General features: G+C 40.2%; 1 protein-coding gene across 1 annotated transcript; it reads right to left on the reverse strand.

The window, feature by feature from the left end:
- Nucleotides 1–982: 982 nt before the first annotated feature.
- Nucleotides 983–4,367, reverse strand: MAP10 (microtubule associated protein 10). The gene is given in 4 exon segments (XM_079899332.1): nt 983–1,330; nt 1,657–1,963; nt 1,965–2,435; nt 2,437–4,367. Coding segments are annotated over 4 exon segments (2,595 nt in total). The 5' UTR covers nt 4,206–4,367; the 3' UTR covers nt 983–1,282.
- Nucleotides 4,368–12,775: the final 8,408 nt, after the last annotated feature.

Raw genomic sequence — 12,775 nt, forward strand, 5'->3', positions numbered from 1 at the left:
ACTGGCGCTCATTTATAAATTAAAATACTCTACTGTGTCTATGACTGTGCTTGACATTTGAAGCTCCCTACAATCTGGGACTTTTCTTACTCAACAAATTTTCTTTCGACCCCTCTGTAGTATGACTCTACCGCTCTAATCAAGATAATATTTTCATAGTCTCATGAATACATCATGCTCATTCTCATCATCATTCTTTATTCATATTGTTCCTCAAAATATAGCATCTTCATCTCTTACCATCTATCGAAATTCTACTTTTATGATCATTCAAAAGATAACACCTACATAATTATTTAATTACTTACAAAGGAAGGAAAATTAGGGCCTCACCTCATACATCCAAAAATATTCGCTATATTAAAAAATTAAGGGTAAAAATTAAAATATAACAATATTTACATAGAAGAACACATATGTAAATATCTGAACACAAAATAAGGTCTAAGTATAAAATCAATGGAATAAATTATAAAGAAATGATCACTAGACTTCATAGAAACTAACTGTCCTATATTAAAAATAACTTGAACAAGCTGAAATGCCAGTAAACTGAATTTCTATACAAGAAACTGCATAGGAAGACACTTTTTTAGTTCCCTTCTCCAAATACTTCAGAGAACACCTAAGGGTGTTCCAGCAAAACAAAAATACTATAGTCAAATAACCACATCTCCAATAAGGATATTCTTAGGGTTTCTGCTTGTTTTTACTGCTCAATTCTAACCCTCCCGTTAGGTATCTTCAACGCATGGCCATCATTTATTCGTCCAACAAATGCTTTTTGAATCCCAGCCACATGCCAGAGACTGTGCCAGATACTAAGACCACACTGGTGCGCAAAACAGATACAGTCCCTTCCACCACAGAACTTAAACCTATCATAAGATAAACATTAACCAAGTAATCACACACACAAATTGTGGTTTTAAAGAAAGCATATAGAGCACTGTGACAGCATATAAAAAGGACTTCACCTATTGGAGATATGGAACGTGTATGCGTCCAAGAAGATTTCCCTGAAGAATTCCTATCTATATAGAACAGTAAGCTCTTATAACTGCTGGCGCTATATCCTAAATTCTTTTGTATCTTTCTGCATCTCATACAGTAAGTCTTCTATATTCGGTAAACAATTTATTGCCATTAAAACTTGAAGCTATCTTTATTAACTAGCCTTTTCAATGGTGTGCATGAAGTCAGCTTTAGGATACTTTAATAGAGACAGTTTAGGAAGATACTTTTATTCTTAGAAGATTAAACAACTGAAATCTTACCTGGGTTATAAGGTGATCCCATGATCAATCTTGTCAGATTTAATGGTAGAATCCTATTTAAACAGCAAAGGAATGACACACACTTATATTCTGAAAAATTATATACATAAATTTATGTACTAAAAATAATGCACAGGTATTAAAAATTGTTTCACTTACACACAGGTTATAAAACAAATTAAATGTTATGTAAAAGCACATATTTTTACACTGTATATCCTGGAAGTTTATTTATTACTAATTTGCAAATAACTCTGCATTGCTTGGAAATGTTTAGTGAACCAAGGTCATCATTGACTTCTTCAAAGTGATCTAATGTACTGCTATCCAGGACATTAAGTTCTAGTTCTGACAAATTAGAAGGCAGATGAGAACTCACTTGAGATGTCCGAGGTGACTGGCTTTTTTCTGAGGACTTGCAACCTGTTCTTGTTTTAAGTTTAGTAGGGATGTCTTGATTCCTCTTTAGAACTTTAGAATTATGCATACTATTTGGGTCTCTCTGGTTTTCTTTTTCCTCAGTCCAGTGTGATGAAGAGAAATCACTGGTAGAGATATTAGACGCTTCCTCCAAACTTTTATCTTGAGTCTTTGAAATATGAAATCTTTTATATGACAGTACTGGGGATCCAGCTGAAAAAGGTGGGCTAAGAATAGAACTCTTTTCACTGCTATTTTTCCTATGGACAACCTTGTTTCACTGGACTTGTCTGTTGACTATGTTTTGGATTTTCTGTCCCTGGACTGCTATCACGAGCTTGTAAACTTCTGCTGGTGTCTTCAGAACAGCAAGGACTGGTGAAGTCACCTGAATACTTTAGTTCTGAGATGCTTTCAGAGCAACTACTTGTACTTGGATTATTTTCATTCATATCAGCAGTAAGAATGTCCTTAGAAGTGATTTTGACCTGTTTATCGTCTATTTCTTTCTCTACTACAATTCTGTCAACTACTGTGACCCGTTGGAAATCACCTGGACTTTGGACTTTCACTTCCACTCTTCCACCCAAAATATTTGTATGAATAAACCTTTCTGAGACAATGGAATTTGCAGGACTCACCATTTCTTCCGGTAAATCATCAAGTGTCTTTTCAGTTGCACATTTCAGTTTAGTTTCTTTAGTTGTGCTGGGGTCATCAAAAACCACACTAATTTGAGGTATTGCTATTTTCAGCAAAAGATGCATCTGAGTCTAAAAACTCATCTTTAGGCAGCTGATGTGGCTTCTGATGTTGTTCTGCAAAACTTAGTATCTTAACTTTGGATGATGGAATTCTGAGTTTTGCACCTAACATTTGTGCTTGCGATTTTCTGTACTCTTCTCTCTTTTCGTGTACTACCAACATATCAGGATTTGTTTGCTTTAAACGTAGCTTAAGTGTGTTTGTTAAGCCATAAAGTAGCTTCCCCCTCGGAACTCTTTTGGGGGGGACACCACCTTTCTTTTCAAAATATTTACCTTTCTTAAGATTTTCAGTTTGGTTCTTTTTATACTGAAGACTCACTGACTTTTCCTTTTCCCCCAGAGAAAGTGTATCCTTAGATTCAGATTTACATGTGGAGTTGGCAGAAGGTTCTGGTGACTTCTTGTCCTCAGTTCTATATAACCAGGCTAAATGAGGATGTGTATGAGTAGGGCTTGCCATGGGTTGGTTGTATAACAAGGACAACTCAACCAACAAAGCACTTAACAAAGGCAGCTGCCTTACGGTATTGATCCTATTTTGTTCAGTTTGAGGATGGTAGGTAGTTTGGTTACTTGCTCCTACATCCTGAATATGTGCAGGGTGTGTAAGCACTGGAGGCCTCTCATGTGTTGCAAAATTTGTATGTTCTGGAGGATTCGTTTGTGTTGGGGGATTTACAAGTTTTTCTTCCAGAAAAGTACCATCCGATTCCTCAGGTGCATTCATTTGAGGCTCAACAGTGATTTCACCCTGTTTAGGAGGTGTCTTTTCTTGGGTCACGTGAGTGTAATACATAGGAGGAGGGCAAATTATGTTGGTTTCAATGTCTAACTCTGTGACTTCCCGATGTGGGGGGCTAACATTCCTCTCACTGCTACCCTCTGAACAAATAACGGAGTTGCTTTTGCCATTCTCCACGGAAGCCGTGTAATCAGAGTTGGCCCTGCTGTGGAAGACTCCCTCCTTCAAATCCTTCCCTGCCATTGAGACTTTTACATCCACCAGAGGCTTATCAGCATCTCTTGGGCTTGGCTCTGAGTCTGGCTGCCGCAGCTGCTGGCTTTCCTGCAAGGTTGGGGGACTGACCTCCACACCCTCCACTCCACCCCCTGTGGAAGCCACTGGCCTCTCCAGATGGCCCAGCAAGCTGCTTCCCAGGTCAGTCAGGCGGTAGCCCAGGGCAATGTGCCCAATCCGCTCCCCCTCTTGGTTTTGCAGAGGGAAACTTCCCCGATGACCCTGGGAGCAGCCGGAGGCGGCGGGCCCCAGGACCCTGTGGGCCGCGGCGGCCAAAGAGATGCTGCAGGCCCCCAGGAGCTGCGGGGCAGGAGTCGGGCGCCCGGGGGGCAGCTGCAGCAGCAAGGTGTAAAGCGGGCTCCGAAGGAGCAGGCGGTGCAGGCTGGCGGGCTGCAGGCGGAAGAGACAGGACTTGCCGCGACCGAAGTTGACCAGGACGGGCCGAAGTTCCGGGGCGGGGGCAGCGGGGCCGCCGGGAGGGTAAACCAGCAGCGTGGGGAAGTCCAGCAGGCGGAAGGCCACGGCGGGGCACAGGCCGCGCGACGACCGCGGCGGCGACTCCTCCTCCTGCGCCGCCCCCGCCGCGACCACGGGCGGCGGCGGCAGCCCGGCTTCAAGACGCACCCAGTCTACGATCAGGTCCAGCAAGAAGAGCCGCTCGGACAGCGACGCCGCCATCGCTGTTGCCCAGGGAACACTGTGAGCTGGAGGCTGGAAGTCCATGGTTCTCGCGAGAAACAGGGAGAGCCTGGCGCTTGTTTTGTTCTCTCGCGAGACTTGCTAGGGCCCCCCGGGCAAGTCTGAGCTGTGGCAGCCGTGGGAATTTTCGCTGCTCAGTGTGTCTTTGCTTTCCAGACTGGTGTTAAAACAGTACTTATGATAATACTGAGGCTACGAATGGAAAAAAAAAAAAAAAAAAGACTTATTTTTTGGTTTGGGTCACGTTTTATCACTGCAGGTCGCCTGCAAGTTTGGAGCCAGGTCAGGTCTATCAGAAGAATATTAAAAGTAAATCAGGGCTCCCTTTCCAATCTCCAGGCTAAAGAAAGCCAGCTAACTGCCCGCAGCTGGCCTTCTCTGCTGCTGGTCTACTCAAAAGATGCGGACATGGCTCTGAAGCGGCTTGGGAGCTCTGTCTGAGTGTGGTGGCACTGGACACGCACAGTGGCCACATTTCCAACCGAGCCATCACCGTGTAGGAGAGTGATGTCAATGATTCCCATTCAACAAAACTAATGTATTTACATAAACACGGGGGTGGAGGAGATCTTACAGCCCTATCCCAGATTTTCAAGGAGACATACTTCTACCCTCAATAAGCTAGCTAGGTTGAAACCAAGGTTGATAAGTGGCCTTGAATGTCATAGCAAGGAATTTGGACTTTATTCTGTATAAGTTGTTTTGAGTGACTAAATGTTATTATACCTATGTTCGGAAATGTAGCAGTACAGATACAAAGGAGGATTCTGCTAATAAGAAATTGAATTCAGAGCAGTCTTTCTGGGAGGCTGTTGCAGTGGTCTAAGGAGAGAGAACTGTGGCCTGAACGTGGTTAGGGTCAGTGGAGTTGAAAAAGAAGTGATGGATATAAGAGGTATTTGTGATAGCAGCGTTTAGAGCTTGGTGACCCTGAGAGAGAAGTTATGGGTGAAAATTTTCTGCTTCTGTGGGAGAAAAAATTGAGGAGGCATAGATTGGATTTTTCAAAGTTGCTTTGGGTTTTGGGGATATGTAGAGTTTGAGATGCCCGGGGGACATTATGTGAATATGTTCCACTTTAGGCAGCTTTATAATTTATAGTTAAATTATATTACATTGAATGCAAAAACAGCACTGAGAAGCTCAAAAGCAAATGCACAATTGGAAGGGCTTGGTGCTTTAGAGTGAACTCGTGAGGGAGCTTTCATTGCAGTATGTAAGTAGAAGATACTGCCTTTGGCCTTCAGAATCTTACTATCTACTTGCAGAGGAAACTTATCAAGTGACATGCTTAATAGATGGATGACATAGAGCAATAAATTACAGCATGTTTACAAGTAAAAAGCAATGAGGTATTGAGTCCATGTGTGCAGACAAACACACTAGGTAAAATTCCTCATTGAAGACATCCTGCAGTAAGTGTTTTGAGTAAGGTTAATAATGCGGAATATTAGCACTTTTATGTCGACAGGGAAACCAATGTACCTCCTCTATAAGGACATTATTTCTATAATATATAAGGTTTCTACAGGGCTAATAATTTCTCTGCCCAGACACTCTACATCACTGGTATTACAGTACATGAATAAGATTTTATAACGGTAAATAATGTAAATAATGTTAAATGTAGTGAGTAAATGTTTAGCTATGACAATTAAAAATTTTCTATGTTCATAGGCAAAACATGGAAAAATAGCACAGAGCAGTGGATGAGAGCCTCAATTTTGTAGGCAAACTACCTGGTTCAAATCATGGCTCTGTGACCGCATACTAGTTTCTCAACAGTTTGTGAATTGTTTCCTCATCCAAAAAAATGAGGTAGTTATAGTGTAAACTTCATAAATATAAGTATTAAGTGAATTAATAGTCACAAAATTCTTAGAAAAGTGCCTGGCACATAGTAAATACTTGTTAAAATAAATGTTATTTTATTTATTATTTGCCGAATAGCAGACACTTTTTAAATTGAAGTATAGTTGATTCACAATGTTGTGTTAGTTTCAGGTGTACAGCACAGTGATTCAGTTATACATATATATATACATATTCTCTTTCAGATTCTTTTCCATTATAGGTTATTACAAGATATTGAACATAGTTCCCTGTGCTATACGGTAAGTCCTTATTGTTTATCTATTTTATATATAGTAGTCTGTATCTGTTAATCCCAAATTCCAAATTTATCCTCCTCACCCTGTATCCCTTTGGTAACCATAAGTTTGTTTTCTATGGCTGTTACTTCTGTTTTGTAAATGATTTGTATCATTTTTTTTAGATTCCATATATAAGTGATATCATATGATATTTGTCTTTCTCTGTCTTCACTTAGAATGATAATCTTTAGGTCCATCCATGTTGCTGCAAACAGCATTATTTCATTGTTTTTCATGGCTGAGTAATATCCAGTTGTGTGTGTGTGTCTGTGCATATATATATATATATATAAAATTCTTTACACCAGTGCTTCTTTTTCCCCATCTAAAAGAACAGAACCTACAAAAAGCTTACAGCTAACAGCAGACTTAATGGTAAGAAAATAGAAGCTTTCTCACTAAGATCAGGAACCAGGCAAGGATGTCCCCTTTCACCACTTCTTTTCAACATCGAGCTGGAAGTCCTAGCAATAACACAATTAGAAAAGAGAAGGAAATAAAAGGTATACAGATTGAGAAAGAAAGAATAAAATTGTTTTTGCAGATGACATGATTGTCTTATGTAGAAAATCTGGAAGAATTGAAAAACTCTTAGTATTAATCAACAACTATAGCAAGGTTGCAGGATATCAGCTTAATATACAAAAGTCAATAGCTTTTCTATGTAGCAGCAATTAACAAGTGGAATTTGAAATTAAAAACATAGTATCTTTACATTAGCCCCCAAAATGAAATACTTAGGTATAAATCTAACAAAATATGTACAAGATCTGTATGAGGAAAACTAGAAAACTCTTAACCAAGGAAATCCGAGAAAAACTAAATAAATGGAGAGATAGTCCGTGTTTATGGATAGGAAGATTCAATATTGTCAAGACGTCACTTCTTCCCAACTTGATCTATAGATTTAATGCAATGACAATCAAAAGTCTGGCAAGTTATTTTGCAGATATCAACTAACTGATTCTACAATTTATATGGAGAGGTAAAAGACCCAGAATAGACAACACAATATTGAAGAACAAAGTTGGAGGACTGACACTCCAGGACTTCAAGACTTACTGTACAGCTATGGTAATGAAGACAGTATGGTATTTGCGAAAGAATAGGCAAACAGATCAGTGGAACAAGATAAAGAGCCCAGAAATGGATCCACATACCTACTGTTAACTGATCTTTGACAAAGGAGTGAAGGCAACACAATGGGGCAAAAATAGTCTTTTTGACAAATGGTCCTGGAACAACTGTACATCCACATGCAAAAAAAGAAAAGGAAAAAAGTTAAGACAAAGGCTTTACACCCGTGACAAAAATTAATTTCAAATGGATTACAGACTAAATGCAAAACACAGAACTATAAAACTCCTAGAAGGTAATAAGAAAAAATCTAGATGATCCTGGGTTTTAGTGATGACTTTTTAGATACAACACCAAAGACGTGATCTATGAAAGAAAGAATTGATAAGCTGGATTTTATTAAAATTAAACAGTTCTGTTTAGTGAAAGATACTGTCAAGAGAGTGAAAAGACAAGCCACAGACTGGGAGAAAATATTTGCCAAAGTCATATTTATACAAAAACTGTTATCCAAAATATACGAAGAACTCTTAAAAGGCAACAGTAAGAAAACAAACAACCCAACTATAAGAAATGGGCCAGGGGCTTCCCTGGTGGCGCTGTGGTTGAGAGTCCGCCTGCCGATGCAGGGGACACGGGTTCGTGCCCCGGTCCGGGAAGATCCCACATGCCGCGGAGCGGCTGGGCCAGTGAGCCATGGCCGCTGAGCCTGCGCGTCCGGAGCCTGTGCTCCGCAACGATAGAGGCCACAGCGGTGAGAGGCCCGCGTACTGCAAAAAAAAAAAAAAGAAACCCCCTCAATAGACTGAATCCTTTCAGCCAAGACACCAAGGCCATTGTCCTGGTTCAGGGAAGACTGCCTATAGGTTCCTTGGCCTGGATACCCTTCTGCCTTCAGTTATGGGGGAGGGCTGAAAGATATAATTTAACTTATGAATTCTTTCTTTCCCATGCAAATCAACACTGTTGGGCCTTTTGGCCTAGACCATCTTGTCAAGACTAATGGAAGTAGATGCTCTCTTTAATGGAATGGGGTTTTAAATTGGGTTTATTTTAAATGGCAACCCACATAATTTAGACTCCACCAAAAGATAACCAGCTGTTGTTTCTATAATTAGTAAGATATTTATCTTTTAAAATCTGGGAAATAAACCAAGTCTTGATAACTTCATCAAGCAGACAGGTCCTTCAGGAGATTTTGACCATAAACAAGCTGGATGTACACTAAAATAACTCTCTAGAAACTTCCTTTTTTTTTTTTTTTTTTTGCGGTACGCAGGCCTCTCACCGTTGTGGCCTCTCCCGTTGCGGAGCACAGGCTCCGGACGCGCAGGCTCAGCAGCCATGGCTCACGGGCCCAGCTGCTCCGCGGCATGTGGGATCTTACCGGACCGGGGCACGAACCTGTGTCCCCTGCATCGGCAGGCGGACTCTCTACCACTGCGCCACCAGGGAAACACGAAACTTCCATTTTTGTAGTGCTTCTTCTGTGTGCTTGCCACTAGATTAGATCCTTTACAAATTATCTCTATTTAACCTTCAGAGCAATCCCATGAAATTATTGATAATAAAACTAACTTGGAGAAGTTAAAAAATGTATACAAGTATGAATTTACACAACAAGTAAGTGGAGAAGCTGGCATTAAAATTCAGTTCTGCCTATCTGAGGGGAAAAAAAAGCTTACGTTCATCCCAATAAATTCCCTTAGCTTATTCATCTCTGCTCAACGAGAGTATTAATATATAGAAAATTGACAATGTCCAATTCAGAAATGTATTTTGATACGGAGAAACAGTTAAATAATACCACAAGGAAGCCAAGAGGCAAACGCAGGGTGTGGTATATTCTATGAGATAACTGACCCAGTTTAAACAAGTCAAGGGCACAGAGAAAGAGGAAGAAGAGAAGGAGGCTGTTCCAAGTTGAGCTGTAAGAGACAGAACCACCGATGTCAAGTGTGGACCTTCTTTGGATTCTTATGCAAAGTATCTAAGAAACTGCATGTTTGAGACAATGGGGCCATTTGAATGTAAATGCCTATCATTTTAGATGATACAAAAGAGTTATTGTTAACGTTAAGTGTGTGAATCTCGTTAAGATTATTTAAGAAAATATTCCTGTGTATGAGAGATGCTCGCTGAAGTTGTAGGAATGAAGGGACAATGCCTGGAACACTTTATAATGCCTCAGGATTCTTCTAAAAAATGGAATAAGTAAAGCAAATGTGCCAATCTTGATAATTATTGAATCTATGTGATGGGTATGTGTGAGTTCATTATGTTATTTTCTCTACTTTTATGTATGTTTTGAATCATTTGTAATAAAAGAAAATATTAGTGAGTTTTGTTTCCCAGGTTTCTTATCAGATCAGCCCTGTGATCTGTGAACTTACAACGGTGTAGTTCTGGGTCTTCAGTACTGTAGAAATTAACCACGATTTATAAGAATGTTTCTGGGGGGGGGCACTTCTTTTCCTTGCTGGGGTTGTGAGCTTCTGGACTGCTCAGAATTAAGTTCTGATGGCTGTCCCAAGTAGCCACTTAAAATGAGGAGTATTTGTAAGTAGGTTACATATAAATAGCAGGTCTCCTATTTATAGATCTTAAAAGGGCAAGCATGTTTGGAATTCCTTCTGACCTTGCCTCATTTCTAAAGGCCAGCTGCATATCTACAGCAAGAAACCCCCTCTCCGCCTTTCCTGTGTATGTATATGTTATCTCTTAATTACTGCTTTAACTTTCCACCAGCTATTTTAAGGTAACAGGCACAATTTACATTTAAAAGTTTATTTTTCCTGAAAATATGCATGTGTTTATCATGTCGTGAACTGGAACTTTCAAAGGGAAATTTGGCTCTGTAGGTAGGTGTCTATGTATCAATCATAAAATGTTAAATACACAGTGACGTTTCCAAATTTTAAATAGCAACACAGGAACCTCTAAGACCAGATCTCAACCAACTTTCTCACCTTTATTTCTGTTTATTCTTTAATTTCAAAATCAATTTTATTGCAGCCAAAACAGTGGAATTAACTATATATAGTTAATATATATATTTTATATATATATATAACTTAAAATATAAGTTTTAAGTTATAGGGAATAAAGTTTACTTTGGCAGAGAGTGTTAAAATTAAAGTTGCATGTATTACTAACATAACTGAACATCCTTAATTTGGTATAAGTGTGACTCATTTTCTTGTTTTCCTATGTTCTTCACCTATGAATGCCTCCCTTCCCCACCTCCCCTAACCCTTGGCAACCACTGATCTTTTTTACTGTCACCACAGTTGTGCCTTTTCCAAAACATAAGGTTGGAATTATAGGGTGTGTAGCCTTTTCAGATTGGCTTCTTTTACTTAGCAATATGTAGTTAAGTTTCCTCCATGACTTTCCATGGTTTGATTGCTCATTTCTTTTTAGTGCTGAATAATATTCCATTGTCTGGATGGACCACAGTTTATTTAGCCATTCACCTACTGAAGACTGTCTGGGTTGCTTCCAGGCTTTGGCAATTATGAATAAAGCCACTATAATTATCTATGTGTAAATTTTTGTGAGTATATAAGTTTCACCTTGTTTGGGTAAATACCGGGGACCATGGTCACTGAATCGTATGGTAAGAGTATATTTAGTTTTGTGAGAAGTTGCCAAACTGTCTTCCAAAGTGGCTCTACCATTTTGCATGCTCGCCTTTATTTCTGTCGTCCAAACTGAACCGTTTACTTTTCCTCTTTTATACACATAGTTTCCTATTCTCAGTGCCAGATTTATGGTCTGCTTTCCCTCTGCCTAGAATACTCTCTCTCCTTCTCCACAGGCCTCAAACTTGAGCTATCTGTAAAGTCTAACTCAAATACCATGTCCTTTTTGAAATTCTTTTCTGGTGGTCCTGGCTGGAAGTGATCTTTCTTTTCCCAAAGCGCTGAATCTCTTTTGCAAACTCTTTTTCTGTCTTGGAGTATTCTTCTTACACACATGAGTTACTGCCCCTCGTTCCCCATAAGCTCCTTGATAATGTTTTTTCTTTCAGTAGAGCCCTATTTCTGTACATTGGACTTGGATATATTTGACATATTTCTAAGTGAAGACTATAATCCCTTATATGACTTGCTTGTGCAGAGCACAAAGTTTGGAAAATATCCTGAGCTAAAAACTTAAAAAGCAAATAATTAAAGGAAAGCTCTGATTCCTCTCAATTTGCCGCGTTCTTCTTTGTGTGTAATAGTGTTTCCTAGGGCTTCCCTGGTGGCGCAGTGGTTGAGAGTCTGCCTGCCGATGCAGGGGACGTGGGTTCGTGCCCCGGTCCGGGAAGATCCCACATGCCGCAGAGCGGCTGGGCCCGTGAGCCATGGCCGCTGAGCCTGCGCGTCTGGAGCCTGTGCTGCGCAACGGGAGAGGCCACAACACTGAGAGGCCCGTGTACTGCCAAAAAACAAAGCAAAACAAAAAAAAAAATAGTGTTTTCTAGAAACCAAGGATAACCTCACAGAATGTGTGGGCCTTTTCAAAGAGACCCTACTGCATTCAGTTTGCCTTAGATTTTGAAGTCATCGTTGACTGAATCCAAGGCCCTAGGTATTAGACGAAAGTAAACAGGATAAAGTGCTCTTCTCTTCATGCCAATTTTATGATACGAGGGCTTCTCTGCAGGTTTCCTTTCTGTCGAGGCACCGGGTGTGAACATTCTCTGAAGACTGGTTGGTGCCCACCCGACAGTAAGAAGGCCAGGACCCCTGCTGCTGCCACAGCTGAGGCTGTAAATGATACCAGGCAATTGTGAGCTCTGCTGTCTTTGAAATGATTACTCTTAATGTATGCAATGTCCGAAGGAAACTGTAATCCAGCCCAGCTAAAATAGACTCTGTTCACTTAGCTCAGATTTTCTTAAATCATTCCTCCCTTTCTTGGAAATGTCAATCTTCTCCTTTGTTTCTCCACTCCCCACCTGCAAAGCCTGGCCTATTGGGGCAATAGTACTTGCCATAAATACAAAGAATTCAATATATAAGGGTGGCTACTCAACTCATGTTGCCCAGGCCCCACATAAAGATCACACTTCACACCCATGGCTACTGTCCAAAAAAAAAAAAAAAAAAAAAAAGGAAAAGAACATGTATTGGCCAGGATGTGGAGAAATTAGAACCCTGTGCACTGTGGGTGGGATTGTAAAATGGTGCCACCGCTATGGAAAAGAGCATGGCAGTGTTATACGGACTGACTTGTGTCCTCCCAAAATTCATATGTGGCAGCCCTAACCCCCAAAGTCACTGCTTGGAGGTAGGGCTTTTAAGGGGTAATTAATGTCAAATGATGTCATTAAGGTAGAGCCAAAATCCAATAAGACTGCTGTCCTTATGAGAA

This window comes from Stenella coeruleoalba (genome assembly GCF_951394435.1).
Source record: "Stenella coeruleoalba genome assembly, chromosome: 16".
NCBI lineage: Eukaryota > Metazoa > Chordata > Mammalia > Artiodactyla > Delphinidae > Stenella > Stenella coeruleoalba.